Source organism: Dermacentor andersoni, chromosome 1 (genome assembly GCF_023375885.2).
Source record: "Dermacentor andersoni chromosome 1, qqDerAnde1_hic_scaffold, whole genome shotgun sequence".
Classification (NCBI taxonomy): Eukaryota; Metazoa; Arthropoda; class Arachnida; order Ixodida; family Ixodidae; genus Dermacentor; species Dermacentor andersoni.
This window is the reverse complement of record NC_092814.1, coordinates 67,659,678-67,680,065: the sequence shown is the minus strand read 5'-3', so window position 1 is coordinate 67,680,065 and position 20,388 is coordinate 67,659,678. Positions and strand designations below refer to the sequence as shown.

Genomic DNA, 20,388 nt, shown 5'->3' with positions numbered 1-20,388 from the left:
TTGAAGAGGGTTTTGCTTTATAGTGTCCCTTTAAGGTTCCTTTCGTGGTTTTGCACAGCACTGCCAGTAGCATGTCACTCTTGATGTATGATCGCCGCTGCCGTCATAGCTTGCTGTGGTGAAGCACGTATTTTGCTCCTAGTTTTTATGAGTAAATGATTATGTGAACTAAAGAGAACACTAAAAACTATATTTCGTTTTTCAGCGAGCACTTTCGTGGAAGGCTTACACCTACTCCGAACACAGCAGTAGGTGCACCAAAAGATTTTGCCTGCTCCATTGGATGCTCCAAAACACTGAAGGGCATTCCCACCACTGTTTATAGCTTCGTGCTGCATTTGGGTGGAAGACATTTTTCCTTTACATGACGATTTTTCCACCTTGTGGGACTGCGTAGAACTGATTTGCCATTTAGAATAGTTGTGAAATTGTCTTGGCTGTAATTTCCTCAATTTCGATTACTTCCTTGATGCCCAGCTGTCATAATATTTTCCACTGGCCCAGCTTTCTTGCTTGTGGGCAAAGCAGTGCGTTTCGCTCCTTGTACTTTGGAAGTTCATGCTTGTTCTTGTACTACATTCACTGTTAGGCTGTTGAAATGATTTGCATAAAATTTTTGACAGCTTATTAAATTAACTTTTTGTGTACAGGTTCCTTTTCTGGACTGACTGGAATGATGAAAACCCACGAATTGAGCGAAGCTACCTGGATGGAAGCTCAAGAAAGGTGATAGTTAATGTGGAAGAGTACAGCAACCTGCCAAAATCTTTGCCCAATGGAATCACGCTGGATTACGCCGTCAATAGAGTCTATTGGATTGATGCTAGGTAAGTTGAGAAATGGCGTCTCTATAGTAAAATGCTGTCTGCCTTGTAAAGAGGGTCTGAACATCCATCAAGTCAATGAACTTTCACCTTTTGTCCAAGCCTCTCTCCATTCATGATGAAAAATAAATTGAAATTGAAATGGTTTTTGTAAGCTTCTTTTTTATGTCTAAGTGCACATTAATCAGTTCAATACAACCTTTTCACATTTGTCCAACTGACGGAGGCACCAGTGTCTTTCAAAACGAGACGAAGTGTCAGCTGTGCATGCTAGGAAGTGACTGTTGCATGCAGTTTCCGCGTCAAGCCACATCTTCATTTCTTATTTTTTAAGGGCCCCTCACCAGGCCACATAGCAAATTTTAGTTATACGCTGGAAGTTGTTACATGTCCTCTCTAGGAGTGTTCTACCACAAGAATTGTTCAAATTAACTAATTAATAGCAAAGACAGAAATATTTGAAGTGCTGCAAACCCATGATTTCAGGAGGCGAGCATCACCGCCAATATAGACACTCTCTCTTCTTGCTCCGTCTAGCCTTTGCAATTGAAATTGCTTCCTTGTGTTCTCCAATACTGGAGCCAGAGGATTGCATGACAAATATGTCACAGGCCAGCCATTCTTCTTTTTTACAGCGAAGCTGTTAAGGCTCATTCACACCGGCGACTGACAGTGGTCACGCGACCAAGTTGGTCGCAAATGGTCGGTTTTCGAGAAAAGCGACCATTTTGGGCCAGTCGCTCACTGCTCGATTTTTCAGTCGTGTGACTGTGGTCGCAAAACTGATAAACCAATCAGCGGCGCACCGGAAGTGATCTTTCATATGTCTACATCTGGCCTCCTCCCGTGTCGCGGCAAATTCCACATAGATTCCGAGAGTTCTCGCTGAGAACGATAATCGCCGGGATTGCAACTTGCGAGTTGCGCTCAGCCAGGCTTGCCGGTGTGAACATCAGTCGCCTTCGGTTTCTTTTTGGTCGCGAGTCGCAAATGGTCGCGAGACCTCCTCAAGTCACCGGTGTGAATGAGCCTTTAAGGCTACTTTTCCCACTATCGTGCCCGCGTGTACAAAAAAAATCCCGAGGATAGTGCAATGCCGGGCCGACCCGCGGCAAAATAGAAGCAGGCGTTAAGCACCCCCCATACGTGGGTCGATCCCGAAGATAGTGCAGTGCCGGGACGACCTGTGGCAGAGGTGCAGTTTGCCATTAAGGGGCCCACATACACAGCTTTACTGGTCATGCTTCTTCACAAAGTGAAAGGGCACTGAGTTTTTCTTTTTCTCACGCGTTTTTGCTGAGTGGTGTACTTCAGGTGATGGTCTTGCATGCAAGCTGTTGCATTTGTCTTGTTTCACACAGCGAACTTTTTGTGCACACTGCATCAGGCTGCCTGATTAGCGGTATAGGTCAGTGCCATAATCACGAAAACTGGGGCAGACACGAGAGGATGAAAGAGCATGATCACGATAGAAAATGAGTTTCATTCTCTGTGCGTGCGACTGCACGATGTGGGAACAAGCAGACAAAACGGAAGTACATTTCTCGTGCCATGGTACGAAGTACAACAAAAACGTGCAGACATTAACTTTGTATGTTTAATTGTTTCTCTAAACTTTAGTCATGTGAAACAACAGATTAAACAAATGACTGATGTTGCTTTGAATAATTCTCAAAGCCACGTGTCACTAGGAGCGACATCACAGCAATGCGAATTACGTAGGTGCACTTGTGCAGTAGACGGCTGCTCTCCTGCTGGGAGCGTGGCACCTGCGAGAAGAAGGGCAAACGGCATTTTGTTTGAAATTTAAGCTCTTTCTGTGGCGTGTAGGGATGTAACATTTAGCAGACACGTTGGTTAGCGCGCATTGTTCACACTAACCCTTGTCAGCTCGAAATGGCCAGAACTGGTGAGGGGCCCTTTAAAAGGAGGAGGAGTGGAGAGCACTGTTGTAACTGAAATTGAGATACTTCATGCATATCTTATAGTGCCATAAACCACTTAATAGAGAGTTTTAGTTTGTGCATAAGCTTCTTATTGTTTGCGGATTATCAGAGGCTTAAACACACTTCTGCAAAAAGCTCGAGAATGGGACAAGGAATAAGGGAACACATGACACGGGGGCTCATATGGTGTGTTCCCTTATTCTTTTACCCATTCTCGTGCTGTTTGCAATAGTGTGTCACAGTACCAACAAGTCTGGCTAACCACTGTTTTCGAGGCGTGAACATGAGCAGCCAATTTGGGGGCGCAGAGTTCAACCAGACGCGGCTTTTATTGCAGTAACCAAGTGTATTTTACTTCACTGCTGGAGTAAATTTTCGACAGCAGCGTAATCGGGAACATGCAGCCTTTCTTAAATGTTTTTTTTCCACAAGAACACTTGTGGAACACGAGAACGTGTCCATAAGACATTGTGGTTAGACGAAGCATCACAAGATGCCGCTACCAGTATCAGGTAACCCGGTATTAAATGAATGCCATTGCATATACTGAAATACCAGACATGCTAACACTAAAACTCTATTAATATTTGCATAGATGACTAAACAATTCAGAAAATAACATATGGTAATCTGATGCATTGCAATGCCAAAATGATAATCGAAATTATGTCATAACTTGCCAGATAGGTATGCTGACTTGAATTATTTATAAACACTTACTTCAGGTATCTGTTTCTTCATGTTTAAGCAGTGACTAAAATTATTCTTTGCATTTTAATCACCAATAAGCTTCACTAAATGACCTTGATGTAGCAGTAATCACTGAAATTTATGGCATTGTCTGATTCATTGGTAAACTTAAGTACCAACGGCCTTCGTGTTGCATGATCTGAATTAAAAAAATATATATACCTCTTTATTTTTCAACAGTTGAAATGCACCAATCAATTACTAATTGCACAAAGTGGGTGCATAGGCATTAAATTTTCCAATTCATTGGACAACTAGGAAGGTGGTTACCTCTGCAATTGATATTTGCTTATTTAGTATAAACATATGCTTATTCAATTTGCACATATTGTAATGTTCTAGAATGTACTTAAGGTACTGAACTCTGGGAAGCCAAACTAAAGCCTAATGTTCCGGAGGACTATACCCTTTAAATAATGGACAACAAACTCGCTGTTTTCGAGTCAGCTTCATTTTTTCAGATTGGCACAATGCACTTTTATATCTATAAGAAATTGTCATGACACAACTAGCATCGTTCACACTGTGTTATCAGTGTTTTTCTTCGGGGATCTCTGTCTCTGCAGTCACTGCAGTGAAAGTTTGGACACTCTACATTTTTTTTTCTTACAAAAGGCAGTGTGGGAAACAATGGCTGCCCCACTTGGCTGCATCAATGAATAATGCACAGGGATTAATTTTCTGTGCTCTGAAGGTGAGCCTCGTGTCATACACAATGGTAGGCTAATTCTCGACAAAGAAGACATTGAAAAATACATTGCAATAACTACGGTATGCAGTGCTTTTTCTGTCCTTCTAGAAGACAAAGAACTGAGTTGTGCTACGCTCATTCCTTTGACACAGAGGCTTCCGTCATGACCATTGCATAATGATAAGCAGTTTTTTTACTCTGCAGCATAGCTTTCTACAGTTCTTTACAATAGTGCACTTTCAAAGCTCCGGGATCAACTTCAGACCTTAGAAAACTAATCATTGCATGTTATTCTATTTTGGTGCAGAAAAGAATTGGGGCAATCATTATTCTTTGCACTGCAGTCACAACTGAACCGATGTAGCACAACCAAATTTGCACAGCAGTGGCTGAATAGGTAGACCATACATGGAAAGTGCTGATAAAATTATGCAGCAAGGAATTTTTTAAATAGCACGAGTACGGATCATCTTCAAGTCAGCCTTCAGCAATCTAGTTATAGCATATGCATGTTGCAATGTAAGGGAAAGCTCGTCGTCCGCCTGTTTGTAACGGAGCATTACAAAAGGAAGCATGGGCTAGTTGTAGAATCGTGCCTGGGACAATGACCAGATCAGGGCAGCTGCTCTACCATCTGCCATTCAACTTACTCTGTAGCTAGGTGCCTTGTTAATACAGCTGGTACTGTAGCTTCCCTGGTAAGGCAGTGGTCTCGATTTGATACTAGGACCAGGAGAAATTTATATGCACATAAGTGACTTCTTGCAAAATAATTGACTGCCTGTAGTCGAACCTCTCTGCTAATACTATTACGTAACAGACAACGCTATAAAGGCTAGAGAGACTTTTCACGACTTGTATTCACAATCACAAAAAATTATGATGCATATGAAAGAAAGGTGTAAGTATGTGTCATGTAATTAAACTCAACATTGTCTCATACTTCTATGCCTCAAATTATTATGTATTTATTACATGAAGGCATATTGGACCTAAACTATTTACCATTAAATGAAACCAGAGCCTCAGCGCATCACTTGCACTCCTGACTAAAACATATTATGCTGCTTACTGGAACTTCCACAAGTATAGTTCTAATACATGTAGTTATTCTATAGAAAGCATTGCACATTAAAGACAATTGCACTGCAAAACATGCAGCATTAGACTTCTGTGATCACACTATTTTCATAGCTTCCTCAGCATTGTCTGCTAAGTATGAAACACAGTATAGTGAATGGCTAAAGAAAAGATGCTAGCAGATCATAGTGAATATATTCATACCATGAATATTTCCCCTGTATGTTGTTTAACATTTAAAATTTTGTATGTTGGCATTCATATTGTGGCTAATCGGCACTTTTTGCACTAGCTATAACATAAACTGTGTCAAGAAGCACTTGAATACATACTATTTTAATTTTCTCCTACTTAATCTTCATGTACTGTTTCTTAATATGCCACTGCATCTTGAATACAAATGCGGCAACAATGTATGACCTATGGTATAGTAAACTAATTGGCTCGTTTGAGCTTGTTTAAAACAATTCTGTTCATTTACTTTCAGCTGCTAGTGCTCTATGAGCAATACTTTTTCTTTGGCATGTTACTGCAATATATCCCATTAATTTCATTTTATAAATTACACCAATACCCTTCTGTGCATAGTAAACACATTCCTTTATTATAATACTGTATATATCATCACATCGATTTATATAATTAAGGTAGGAATTGAATTTTGTGTTATAAAGAGCTCCTCTTTTTTCCCCTCTCTTATTTTGTACATCTCAAGAATCAGCTAACGCTTTGGAGAAATTGTCATTTCAAGCACTAGCTAATATTGTGCAGGCAATTTTTTCCACTTAATGTAGCTCTGCTTCACATTAGTAATAATAATAATAATAATAATAATAATAATAATAATAATAATAATAATAATAATAATAATAATAATAATAATTGCAATGGGACCAATTTATTTTTGAATGCTTTTGTCTTTGAGGCGGTTTAAGAATTAGCCCGAACTGTGAGCGACACTGCTAATTTAAAAGATTAGTGCTAATTTATAAGAGTTACATGCTGTAATAATGCAGCATGCAAGGCTATGCAAGTGGGTAAACCACTTATCCTATTAGCTTGAATATTGCACCTCATGCCTCACACGTGGTGATTAACATGTTGGGATCATGATTTGCCAAAGTGGTGATTATAACACATCATTGCAGCTTACAAAATTGTGCCCCAGAAGTGTTGAGGTCACTAACACATTTTGCTAGTACGGTTAGGTGAAATTACTTCAGAAACATGGTCACATCAACATGGTAGTGTACGTGGTAAGTGTTTAGCCTTTTATGAAAACAGTGTACAGTGAAGCAGCATTCCATCACTAACTGCATGTAGTTCTGTTTTCAGGAAAGCAGTAGCAGCTTGTGTTCATTTGAGTGTACTGCATTAGACCTGACTGCAATTGAAGCAAGGCACTGCCACTCCTTGCACACATGCGTTCATTTACATCACATTGCTGGTCTTTGTTGTGCAGAACCTTACCACGAAAATTGTTTGCTTTTAATCTTTGGTCTATTCTGTTTCAGGTCTGGATCAATTCACACTGTTAAATATGATGGAACAGGTCATAAGAAAATTCTTCATTTGTCAACATTTTCGAAGCCTTTCTCTATGGATGTGTTTGGCGATTACTTTTATTGGACAGACATCACATTTTCTAGTATATTTAAGGCAAGTGTTTTCATCTGCACTTTGGGTTGTGTGTTGCATGTAATGTGAGTTGGCTGCTGAATGTGTTGTCACAGCAAATATTTCTTAATTACCAGGCTCATCGATTTTCATTGAACGCTTCTCAGAAGGTGGTGGTCCAATCCAGTAACACACTCTATCAGGCTATTATTGTTCATCCCTCCAGACATCCTACATGTAAGTAAATAGTATTGAGCACAAGCATAGTAAGGTGAACTTATAATTTAGTGACAAGTAATAAGAATTTTCTTTTTTTTTTTCTTATTTTTTGCTTTCCTTTCTTTCTTAGTAAAAGTAGAGCTGACATAACTTTGAGAAGAAACAATTAACTTGTAGCCATGTTTTTTTTTTTTTTGTATGACTTGTTCAGTTGGGTTTTCTGTGAACTAAGTGAAATGTTTTGCCCTAGACAATACAACAAATTATTGTGCCTACAAGAATGGCTTCTGCAGTCACCTGTGTGTTCTGGGAAATGGTCAGCCATTGTGTATGTGTCCATATGGCCTGCAACTTGGTCCTGACAAGCGAACTTGTGAAGGTAAAATTATGTACATTGTTTATTGTATTGTGCTGATGGAATGGCTGAATTGTCTATTAAGTGCACAGTTCCAATCTAGCGAATTAAAAAAATTATTGTCTTATGCTATCATTTCTTTTTACAGATCATGGACCTCTGGTTCTTTATCAAACAAAGAACACAAACATTGTTTATTTTGCCCTCGCAAGTGATCCTTCCCGGTGGATTTATCCTCCTGTGAAGCTGCACGTAAGCTGTATTATTTTATGCACTAACACTGCAAAAATGCTAGCAACTACCAAAGTTGATGTGGAACACTTCATGAAGCTTGACATATACTTTCTCATCCTCCTCCCCTACACTTTTTTCTGTGCTAAAATGTTTTTGGAATTGCTTTCTGACTTCTAGCCCTAATGCATTCAACAGATGCTTGTTGATTCTTAAATTTTTTTGCAGGCAACTGCATTTGCCCTAACCTATGATAGCCAAAATGAAATTTTGTACTGGATTGAAGGGAGGACGATAAAAAGGCACATGCTCAAGACCTACACCACAGAAATATTTGCAGAATTTGGTAAGATTTTCTCAACTCTTTATACTAGTCCTCTAATAATCTTCAATGTAACTGAAAACTAAATTGACATATACATGATGTTTATTAGCTCCTAGCAATCTTGACAGTGTAATGTGCTGTGGTGATAGACACAAACTAGTTTTTCAGCAGAGATCAAGGAAGTGAGCATGACTGTGGCCATAGAGGCTGCACATTGGTTGAGTAACTTTGCCTAGCCTTGGTGTTCTCTTTAAATAAAAAGTGCTACTGCTGGCTTAGGATCAACTGGGAGCACTCCCCATTCACAATGTTTTCCAGAGCATAAACTTGTGATGTAAAGTCCCACACAGTTTGATCTTTGCTGCTATTTTCAATGATGTCGACTTTCTCGGTTAGAGTAAAACTGATGACACAGCTGTGTTGGTGGTAGTAATATGGCATAGGTAAATTGCATCGAAAGTTTGATCATGCATTGAAATTGCACGATCACAATGTTTAGAATTACATGCTACATACCTGCCAACTCTTCTGAATTTTTCAGAGTTTACGAAGTCAGGCTCGTTCTGCAATTTTACTGATGTTTGATCAAGTTTTACGGAAATAAATTCTCTTTGCAAAGATTTTCCCTCATAAGTCTCCGAGCACACTTTTAAAATGTCTTCTGATTATAAAAAAGGGCTTTAGAGGACTTTCTTCAAGCAAGCTTATTCAGGCAAGTTCCTGAACAGGTGAAATTGCCAATAGCAAACTCTTTGAAAAAGCCACTTCAACCTAAAAACATTGTGTTGCTTGTCAGTCTCTGCAGTTCCAAGTTTCTGTTCTATGCCTAAAAGTAAATCATTAATAAAGTGCATATGTGTCCTATAAACGTTGGGTGCTGTGGGCAAACTTATTAAAAGTGCATGTTACTGCCCCCCCTCAATGCTTTGTCCACAAGATTTTGACACATTTCAAAGTTCACAGATTGGCAGCTATAACACTACATCAAGAAAGCTGTCCACTTCATTTCTCTGCTTTTATTCTGCCAGGATCCTTGGTGAAGTTGACTGCACTATCGCTCGACTGCTTATCTGGCAACCTGTACGTAGGAAACTCTGTGCAGCTCAACAGCGAAATTCGCAGCCAGATCTCGGTGTGTGCAACAGGCGGCCGGTACTGCAGCAATCTCATCTGGGATTCTGTGCGACATGTCAGTGGTCTTGCAGTGGATGCTGCAAACAGGTTGGTGGATCCTCCTTACTAATTTGTGCACTGAGTATTCGTTACACCAGTGACTACCACAGAACCTTTGGCACTGTTTGGACACCAGGTGCTGGCTCAAGGAGACTGTTCTTGTTTGGGCTTTTCACTGATATTATTTTCCTTAAGAATTTGATGTTTCGTGCATCATAGTGATGCCCAACAACACAGAGGTTCACAGGAAGATGGAGACAGTGATCAACAGTCCTTTGAACAAGAGATGCTGGCTTTAGCAACATCCCTTGTTCAGGCACTGTTGATAGTGGTGCTTGTCTGGAAGGTACAATGAAGGTACAAAGATTTTCCTGCTGCTACTGCTGCCCTTTACAGTGTTTACATTGTCTGCAGTTCTTGAAGATGACTGTTATAACTTGTGAGACTTGTAATCAATGTTTCTCTGAAGGCGAGGATTTCATTACATGTGCTGAATGCCATCAATGTTATCACGTTGAAGACTGCATTGGAATAAGTGAACGCGCCTACAGAAAGAAAAGTGAAGAAGCTAAGAAAACGATAAAATGTCAGAGCTGCCGCATGCCGCTAGTCTGTAACAGCCATAACACTGATCACTCGGTTTTGCCTGAAAACCTGACCAGACAACTGACAGAAATGTTAAACAAGAGGCTGGCTGATCTGGTCGTAAAGATTGACCACCTTTCGGCATTAAAACAGACTGTGAACAGCATTGAGCAATCGGTTCAGCACATGTCGGATACGCATGACAAGCTTCTAGAAATCAGTGGAACAGAGATTGCAAGGAGATTGAAAGCCTTTGCAAAAGAATAGACATAGTTGAAAGAAATCATGACAGAAAAGAAATCAGGCTAAACCAGGACCTACATGATCTTCAGTTATACAGCCACCGCCTAAATCTCTAATTCATGGCGTGTCCACCACTGAAAAAGATGATGTCCTGTCAAAAGTTAATGACATTGCCAAGAAGCTTGAGCTGCCTTCCCTGTCTCACTGTGACATTGAGCACGTGCACAGATTGCTGTCACATCAGGGAAAAGCCCTGGTTATATTGATGAGATTTGCTCGGCTATCTGTGAAAGCCGTATGGATTGCGAAACGTGACGAACTAAGGAGAGGAAATGATAGCATTCAGATTTTCGATAACCTGACTGCCTTAAACAAGACACTTCTTTGGATGGCAAAGAACAAGGCCAGTGAACTAAGTTCCAAATTTGTCTGGTCATCCGATGGAAGGATCTTTGTCAGAAAGGAACCCGAAGCACATTCGATCAGAATTTCATCTGAACAAGACCTAATCAAAATGGTGTGAAGCTCTTCCTAAGTGACTTTTTATTAATTATTTTCTTATGAACAATTCCTTGTATTACAATGCCAAATCTTTTACTAAATTAACAAAAAGCGCTGATTTCCTTTCTGAACACAATTTTTCCTTATATCACCTCAAGCGCAGAGTATGAGGAATAAGGGTGAGGAAATCGAAAGTGAATCAGTACATTTGTGCTTTCATTTTGACATTATGGGTTTCAGCTAAACTTGGTTCTCTTCTAATGCTGAGGTACTTAACCTCGAAGGGTACAACAATGTATCTGTCTTTCGGAGTGGAAAACGTGGCGGCGGTGTGTCGCTGTATATTAAACGAAGCCTTTGCTTATGAAACTTGGCCTGATGGTTGCATGGTATGCAGTGATTATGAGGTAGTTAGTGTAATACACTGTAACATCGCAATCATACTTGCATACCGACCCCCTGATGGCAATACTGATGTATTTCTTGAACATATAGAAACTCTTCTTGAACGTGTGACTTCTAACAAATGGTTTACAGTGGCTTTGGTGACCTAAACATGGATATTTCTAAACATAGCCCCTCTCAGTTAAAACTGTTAGAAATAATGCTTTTGTATGGCTGTGAAAATATTATTAATGCTCCCACTAGAATAACTTGGACGTCAGAAACACTTATAGATGTCTGTTTCACAAATTTGTTGCCTGAAACTGTTTCAACTGGAGTATTTTCATCTGCTGTAGGTGATCACTTACCATTATTTGCACTACTGAAAATGCCTAAACGACACGACCCACCAAATTATATGCGAAGAGATATCAACGATACATTCATCACTTTTATTCGTTAATGTTTGACTGCAAGTGGGATGACATATATCAGGAAACTGACCCCTCGAAGGCATACAATTTGTTTATAGAAAAAATTGCTTGCAATTACAAAATTGCGTTTTCATATGCAGTAGTAAAAAAAAAACATAAGAAAGCAAAAAAAGAATGGGTTACAGCAGCGCTCCTAAAGCGAATAAAGATGAAAAATAAACTGTTCGAGCATTTTTTTTACACTAAGGAACCAGGAGACCTTTTAGAATATAAAACATTTAGAAACAAATTGAACAAAGACCTAAAGAAGGCAAAAGCAGATTTTTATGCCTATAAGTTTCCAAAATGATGGATAACTCAAGATTACTTCGGGATTCAGTTAACGATGTGATAGGTCGGAAGAAAGCTACCATCCCCGTGGACTTACATATATGTGATGTTCACTACAGTGGCAAGTCATTTGTAGATAAGTTTAAATTGCATTTTCTGAATGCCGGTTCATTAGGTAATATGGCAAAGATGGTCTTGGCAAAGATGTCTAGACAGTATAGGGAAAGATGGAACTCGAAGTGGCATCTGTTATAGGCTCACTGAAGAAAAGTTCTCCAGGCAATGATGGTATTACTACTGCTCCTATTTAGGCTGTTATTGATTCGATTACGGAGCCATTACTCACATTTGTAATCAGATCTTCTGGCGGGTATTTTTCCAGATGACATGAAAATAGCCTGTGTAACCGTAATTTTCAGAGGAGGAAATAAAAATGAATGAAATAATTACAGTCCAATATCCATACTGCGTATTTTTTCTAAAGTTGCTGAACGCTTAATATGTCAGAGACTATATTCCTTCATTAAAAAAAAATGTCATTTGTGAACAACAGCATGGATTCCAGTTTGGTAGATCGATGCAGACAGCACTACTGCACATTAAGGATCACATACTTAATAACATTGAAGAAAAGCTTTACACTGCGGGGATCTTTCTTGATTTCCGCAAATTGTGTGATTCCATAAAGCATGGTATTTTGATTAGGAAGCTTGAAATGTATGGTATATGAGAAACTGCACTTGCTCTAATGAAAAGTTACCTTAGCAATAGAAAACAGTATGCAAGGATTCATGATATTAAATCTGACTTATGTATTATCAATATAGTATGGTGTACCTCAAGGGTCAATCCTCGGCCCTTTGCTCTTTATTTTATACATAAACGACATAGTAAATATTGATTTCACTCCTCACCTTGTAATGTATGCAGGCGATACAAACATATTTTTTTCTAGTGTAAATTTACATGACATTGAGCAAAAATCAAACTGCTTGTTACACCAATTAAAAGCATGGCTTATAGTCAATCAGTTAGAAATAAACGTAAAGGAAACCAAATTTATGCTCTTTCAGTCGAAAAATAAGCCAACAGATTACAATGGTTCTTCGCAATTTAATAATGAAAGCATCACACAGACGCACTCGCATCAGTTTTTTGGGGTATGTTTCCAAAATGATCCGAGTTGGTATGACCATGTAGATAACGTTCGAGTTAAAATATCAAGGTCTATCAGCCTAATTCGGTGCTTACATCATCTTATTCTGGGTAGGGTTAAAAGACAGCTATACTTTTCCCTTATTCATTCCCAACTTATGTATCGCATTTTTGTCTGGGGAACCTGTAACAAAACGGACGCTGACAAGCTGTTTTCCTTGCAAAAGTGTGCTCTAGTTCTACTAAATTACCCAACCCAAAACATTGTGTCATTGTTTCGTGCGCATTATGTGATGCCGTTTTTGGATTGCTACAAATATCAACTAGCAGCGCTAGTATTTCGGAAAATAAACCAAGATTCCGAACTGTTTACTTGTACGTTCTTGAATAGAAATACATCACATAATCTGCGTGTTCTAGCACTGATCGGGCCAATATGTTGCACCAACTATGGAATGCAGTCAATAAATAACCAAATTATTGCACTATGTAATAAACATCCTGAAATCATAGAATAGGCAAAAGAAACCACTAATATACTTCATTTCAAGAATAAAATTACGCACGTGTCCGCATGTACATAGAACCGAAACTACAATGCGATGTCTCGTACCATATGTGTATTAAATTAAGTACGAATCCGCATTGCCACATTTAGAAATATTTCGTTGTATTTTGCTAATGGCTTGTTTTTATGTAAATGTGTTATATGTTTGACCCATATTGATGTATAACTAACACATACATTGTGTATGACTTATGATTTGTGCGCTTGATTATTTTGTTGATGGTGGTGCACCTAATCTTCTCTGTACGTAGTGTATTGTTTGTTTTGTGTTCTGCTTTGCTATACCTGTCCGAAGTGCAGCTGAAGAGTAGGCCCAATCAGGAGACAGATTGTCTCATTTGGCCTCTCTTCGTGGGCATTTCTTGAAATGTCCGGGAAAAACAAACAAACAAAAAAAAAACAAAGCAGTAGCTGCTGTTCACTCTTGTGCAACAAGACAATTTCAAGGGCTAGTCAGTGCAGGAATTTTCTGTAATCTATGTGTGCAATGCACAGTTATTCTGAAAATTTTCAGTGCCTTTGTATCCCTTCCAATATGCCTGCAATAAAAGGAGGGGAACACGCTAGTATGCTCAAATATTACGGTTCTTTCACTCAGCAGAATTCTCCAAGACAGTCATTGGTAGCAGGACAGTTTTATATTTAAAGCTATGACAGAATTTTACTTGGTAATAAATCATTTATTTTTAACTTTGGAATATGCACCGTAATTGTTTACTCTGCTTGTAGACTTGTTTTGTGGATGGAACGAGAGCGTTCGTCTGCTGACCAGGACCTGATGACTGTTAAAGCTGCACACCTGAATGGCTCTGTTACATGGGCATTGCATACATGGACCTGCCCTAAAAATGCTGCAATGAAAGGTACTTGTCACAATTTAAACTGCCCTTTACTTTGGGGAAGGAATACTTGTAAGCCTGAATGCACACCCTCTCACTAATAACGTAAAAGCCTGTATGCTGTTTTCCGGAATGGCTAGCTGGCTTTTACTTTCTACAACAAGATGTGCTTCTCATGCCAGCACATGGTCCTCAGAAATTTCACTTCACATTTATGGCTTGTACTGTATTTGCATGAATAGAATGCAAAAAATTGTAAATTGTATATTGTATAATGTGCTTCACTTCCAAAGCTGTGTAAGCTCTCATTTACCGTATTTACTTGATTCTAACGCGCCCTCGATTGTAGCGTGCACCCGTTTTCCGTGACAAAAAAAAGGGGGGGGGGGGGAAACGCCCTCGATTGTAACGCGCACCCATTTGCCATGGCCTAAAAAAATAAAAGTTATTTACAGTACCGTGCACCTCATTCTTTCATACAGAAATACAACGAACATTTACTCCCAATGCACTAAAGTTGTGATAAATAAAAGAAGTCGCAGTTTTGCCCAAAAGGCGAAGCATCGATTGCGATAGCAAATTGGTAGACAGCTATACAAAAAGTAAGGATAGTTGTTTTATAGGCCGTATAAACTTTTAAACGTTCCATTACTAAATTGACAAGCATACTGTCCCGCGCACACAAAGAAACACGAACACGTCTCGCGCAATGACTGCGGAAACTCTTTATCAGTGGTAGCAGGAGCGAGTGAATCATGGAGCGAATTGACCTTTGTGCGGCCTCTTGCTTCAACACTAAGTGACGAGAGCACAGCGCAGTGTGCCTAGATGCGTAGGCACTCCATCGCAGATCACTGTCAAGATAGGCGCAGCGTGGCCCCGCCGTACGTAGCAGCCGCCGTGGTAGAATGCATGTCCTGTTTGCGCAAGTCCCGCACGCAAGTCTCGGGAACTCCGAACGTTCGTGACGCAGCCCAATTTCCGTCCGTCTGTGCACACGTGATCACTTTCCTTTTAATTACAGCATCGTGATGAAGTCGGCATGTTTTTGCAGTCGGCACTTCCATGCTGATAGCACAAATGCACAAAATGGGAAGACGGACGCTGCAACACGTACTACAGCGCATGGAGGAAGCTACGGCAGCTAGGCTCGAAGCGCGTATGAGGCAGCCATTTTGAAATGCTGATGATGATATGGTAACGCAGATTTAGGGTTGTACTCGATTCTAACGTACACGCAATTTTTGGACCCATTTTATCGAAAAAAAAGTGCGCATTAGATTCATGTAATTACGGTATTCGCTCGGCACAATGGTTTATGACCTAGTCACAATGTTTCCCTGCCCTCGAGGACTGTGGTTATATAACTTTTTTTTAATTAAAGAAATTATATTCTGGGAATTTACGTACCAAAACAACCATATATTTATGATATGCACTGTACTGAAGGATGCTGGATTCATTCCAACTACCTTTTGTTTAATGTGCACCCTAATTTATATGTGAGTGCTTTCGCATTTTGCCCCCATCGAAATGTGGCTGCTGTGGCCGGGATCCAATGAGCGACCTCAAGCTTAGCAGCGCAATGCCATAGCCACTGGGCTACCACATTGAATGGTGATATAGAAGATACATTTAACATGCAACATTTGTTGTCTTCCTAATGCTGTCATTTATAGAAATAAAACTAGAAAAAAATAAGACAGTAATTGGGCAGCGCCATGCTACTCAAGGCTCAGTCAGAGCGCGAGAAAATGCATGAAAAGGAAGCTATTCTAGCTGGAGTGTAGCAGACGACAGAGGAGGGTCCCATGACTGACATCATTGGAGAGCCGTTCGCAACGCCACCATCGGTCGCGCACGAGGCTAATAGGTATCAATATTTTTATCGGTGGTGGCCGTAATGAGACAGCAGAAGGGTTACGGATTGTGGTCTGGCTGTTTATTTATGAAATTCCATAAAACTAGTTTTTTTTTTTTTTTTTTTTCATGTCAGTGCAGACATCTGGTTCATGTATGATTCTCCTGTAACTTTCGTGAGACTGCTTTCATCTGCAGCAGTTTCTCAATGTAGTTGTTTTCCAAGTTCATGGGATTTCATCTGCCAGACATGTATCAGTAAACACATAAAGTTTGCCATTAACTTCTTCAAACAATTCAAATGTGTGGAAGTGTCTTTTCTTTCAGCATTTCTATGTTGAAGTAATAATCTAGGGTCATATTTGTTTGTGCCTCCTGTTGAGTGGTAAGTTAATGAAGTTCAGTGAAAGAAACCAGTTTCTCCTTTCAGAAGATCTGTTCTTGTGCTAAAATGTTAGCCAGAAGCTATTGCAGCATTTACCTGACAAGCGCAGTGCATACAGTGCGTGCTAACGATCATATCTGCTAAGTCTTACATCCCTATGCGCCGCAAAAAGAATTTAAATTTTAAACGAAATGCCACTTGCCTTTCTCCTTGTGGGCACCGCTCTCTCAGCCAAAGAGTCTATGTACACCGTACATTGGCAGTGCTGTGACGTCTTTCATAGTGACATGTGACTTCGAGAATTATTGACGACAACAACAGTTATTTGTTTGATGTGTTGCTTCGTTAGGTGAATTAAAGTTTAGAGAAATAATAAAACCTACAAACCAAATGTCTGCGCGTCTTTGTTTTACTTTGTGCCCTAGCAAGAAAGATGTACTTATGTTTTGTCTGCTTGTTCCCATGTCGTGCAGTCATGCACTCAGAGAGCAAAACCATGCAATTTTCTACCATGTTCCAGCACGCCATCATGCTCTGTGATCCGCTTGTGTCTGCCTCAGTGTTCATGCAGCACTGACTTATACCGCTAGTCCGGTGTCTTTGTGCACAGCTTGCAAAATCGGCTGCTGCACGAAATGAGACATGCAACAGCTCGCGCGCGAGTTGGTCAGTGGAAGTGCGCCACAAGCCAAAAAAAGTTAGAAAAAGAAAAAAATTATGCAGCTCCCAAGCATTGTGGAAATAGATGTCAAGTGAAGCTTTCTGTGCTGTTTGCTTTGATTGACGATAATTAGCACTGATGTTGGCGGCGAATGTTTAATTTCTTCAACGTTTAGTCCAACATGAGAGTGGTGAATTAATGTTAAACATTACCTTGTGTGCTCCACTGCTGTTTGTCTGCGTAGTACACAAAACACACAGGAACATATTTCTATCTCAGCTATTAAAGAACCAATTTGAAAAATTCTTGCAGTAGAGCACTCCCTAGAAAGCACATAACTTAAATTCTGGGGTTTTACGTGCCAAAACCACAATCTGATTATGAGGCATGCTAGTGGGAGACTCCGGAGATATGGACCACCTGGGGTTCTTTAACGTGCACCTAAATATAAGTACACGGGTGTCTTCACATTTTGCCCCCATAGAAATACGGCCGCCGTGGCCAGGATTCGATCCCGCGACCTCGTGCTCAGCAGCCTAACACCATAGCCACTAAGCAACCACGGCGGGTACATAACAACTTCCAGAGTATAACATGCCTGGTGAGCGGCCCTTTAAATAGTGTTAAAAATGTGTCCAGCAACTTTATTGCCAGATTTGGCTAGGCTGGTTCAGTTATTGACCTGTTCTTATGTCATGAGTAGTTACGTACCATACTGTGTGAAAAGGCACTTATGATCATCAGATTATGAATGCACAGTGGCTTATAAGCGGTAATATTTCAAAGTCTCTCTTCCAGTAACTGCTTCAAACAAGGCATCGTGCTTTTTTAATCTCTCTTACTTTATTATATGTGCCCCAGAACCCATGTATTGAACAAGTACTACCATGACACTGGAGTACATGGCTGCTGTTTGTGGATTAGGGCACAGTTTGGGGGTAAGCTTTGTGTTATGAATAAGTGTCTTAACCAAGCACGTTATGAAAATGGCAATTCTAATGTAGCTGGAGTGGATTTTGTCATTGATTTGTACCTATAAATTGCAGATCTTTAGATGTGATACTTTGTACATGTTTGCTATTGCATTTTGTTTCTTGATAGACAATTATTTTATTATTATTGTATTGGATTTTACAGATGATTTGTGGCATAAACTTCGTCTTGTTCTGAGCAATAAAGCACTTTGTCCCTCTTTACAGGTTTTGACGTGAACCCTTTGCGAGAAGAAGTGTGTTGGAGTGACATAAACAGGGGTGCTGTTATGTGCATCAGCTATGGCACTTCAGCTAATTTTTCTGAAGTATTTCTTGCCCGTGGTGGCAGCCAAGACCACTTGGTATTTACTGCTGATGGGGAGAAGTTGTTGTACAGCCCTGGAAATGGTAGCTTGTACTCGATCATCTATGGCTCTCATAATGCACCATATCTAGTTTGGAACAGCACACAGCCATTGAGCTACTTGAAGCATACTAGTGCTGATGACATTCTGGAACATTCTGGTGAGTGTAGTTTGCATAAAAATTAGTCTATCTTGATACTTAATGAGTTTTCCCACTGTGTAGAGTAAAAGATATTCAATGCAGTCTTTTAAAAGGTGTGTTGTGCACTTGTTTTTTGTCCATGCATTGTGTTCCAGTATAAATGACTTCTTAACTCTGGTGGGACTGTTAAAGGGGCCCTGAACCACTTCTTATCAAAGTTTCCAAATGCATTTGAAGTTAAGAAACTATTTCAGAAATGCTTTGCTGCAAAAGTAGGTCGCTGCAAAAGTAGTTCAAAGCATTCACCTGAAGCAGAGTTATTGGCAATCAAACATTCTCTACGCGGTGCATCGCTCCTTCTTTAATGACTTGTATTGCGAAGGCTAGGGCGTAGCGGAGCGTGCCCGCAATGCTCTGCCTACTGGATGTCACTGTGGCGCACAGTTTAAATTTGCATACAGATGCCACTACCTAGTACGATTTTGGTGCCTATGACATGCCAAACGCGGTTGCCCTCAGCAAGCTGCAGTATGCTCGGTCAGCAAACTCGTTGCGGCATCCCGCAGTGGCCGTGGTATCTATGCTACGTAATAGACCGCAGCTACATGCAGCTGTAGTGCGTATGTGCAGCGTTTGCTTTGTGCATGACAGGGCTTGAGTGCGCGCTCACGCTCATATGCTCCAGTCTGGCCATGTTATTTGGTGCGGACCAGCTTGACAGACAGATAGTAGCCACATCCAGCCTGTGCATTTAGAAGTGCTATCAACAGCTAAATACTAGGCGAAGTCTGCAAAGGCATCTAACCAGGAGTGGCCAGGAGTGAGCGCGCGCTGGCAAGTGTGTGTGTGGTCTGGCCTTAAGTTTTTCGTGGTTATAGGCTAGTTGAGTGTTCAAAACTAGTTGAAATTAGCTATACCCAACGGCTGCGACACCGATAAGCAGGGTGGCCAAAGTTTAATTGCTATGCGGGCGGCTGCAGCCGAGCGTTAGCGGACGATAGTTGGCTTCTTTTGGCAGTACGTAATTATCAAAATTTGAAAGTAGATTTTGCTTATTTGTTTATTTTTCTTAGATTTTGTTTCTGAAACTGTGTCAATAAATATACACAGTAACAGCAGGAAGAAGCACACTGATCCAAACACCCTTCTTGATTGATGTCAGGTATTGGCCAATAGGATGCGCATATGGGAATCTGGTATATTAGAAAATAAAATATTCAGAAAAGAGTGAGGAGCAGGCGCTTGTTGAAAAGAGAGCATTTGAGAAAAAGGTGGCTTCACGCTCTGCTTGCAAGCTCCATGTACCGTGCACAACTGCGAAATTTGGCTGAGATGTTCACAGTAGTGTATGCTATCCACATACTGTATTTCTTTCTCCAAGTCCAAGGGGTTGTCAGGGCCCCTTTAATGTTAATGTACTTACCCAATGGTACCACATTACACAAAATCTGAAAAGGATGGTTGGTTACATTGTTGGGATTTTAGAGTCATTGCACTGAACAAACTAGCAGAACAGGTAACTGCGAGCAAATTGTTAGGAATAAAATTTTTCGTTTTGAGCAGTTTTTAAGTTTTGTTTGAAAAACATCTAGATTTATTGCATTTGTGTACTTACCTTTATGGGCACAGAAATTAATATGCATGCATATGCTATTAAAGCTAAGCTTAATGTTGCGGTATGTTTCAAGCATTCCTGATGACATAACATAGGTAGTCAATCGGATCGCTCACCCAAGTGACATCACTCACCC

General features: G+C 40.2%; 1 protein-coding gene across 2 annotated transcripts in view; it reads left to right on the top strand.

Annotated features, from left to right (window-relative positions):
* Positions 1-20,388, top strand: part of LOC126545410 (low-density lipoprotein receptor-related protein 2-like) — a 109,211-nt gene that overhangs the window by 56,593 nt on the left and 32,230 nt on the right. For both annotated transcript variants that reach the window (XM_050193256.3, XM_050193255.3), the window contains 9 exons: positions 651-827; positions 6,806-6,950; positions 7,046-7,145; positions 7,378-7,506; positions 7,631-7,734; positions 7,942-8,059; positions 9,067-9,259; positions 14,141-14,274; positions 18,356-18,655. In XM_050193256.3, the coding sequence (XP_050049213.1) occupies positions 651-827; positions 6,806-6,950; positions 7,046-7,145; positions 7,378-7,506; positions 7,631-7,734; positions 7,942-8,059; positions 9,067-9,259; positions 14,141-14,274; positions 18,356-18,655 (1,400 nt within the window). The remainder of the gene's footprint in view (positions 1-650; positions 828-6,805; positions 6,951-7,045; positions 7,146-7,377; positions 7,507-7,630; positions 7,735-7,941; positions 8,060-9,066; positions 9,260-14,140; positions 14,275-18,355; positions 18,656-20,388) is intronic.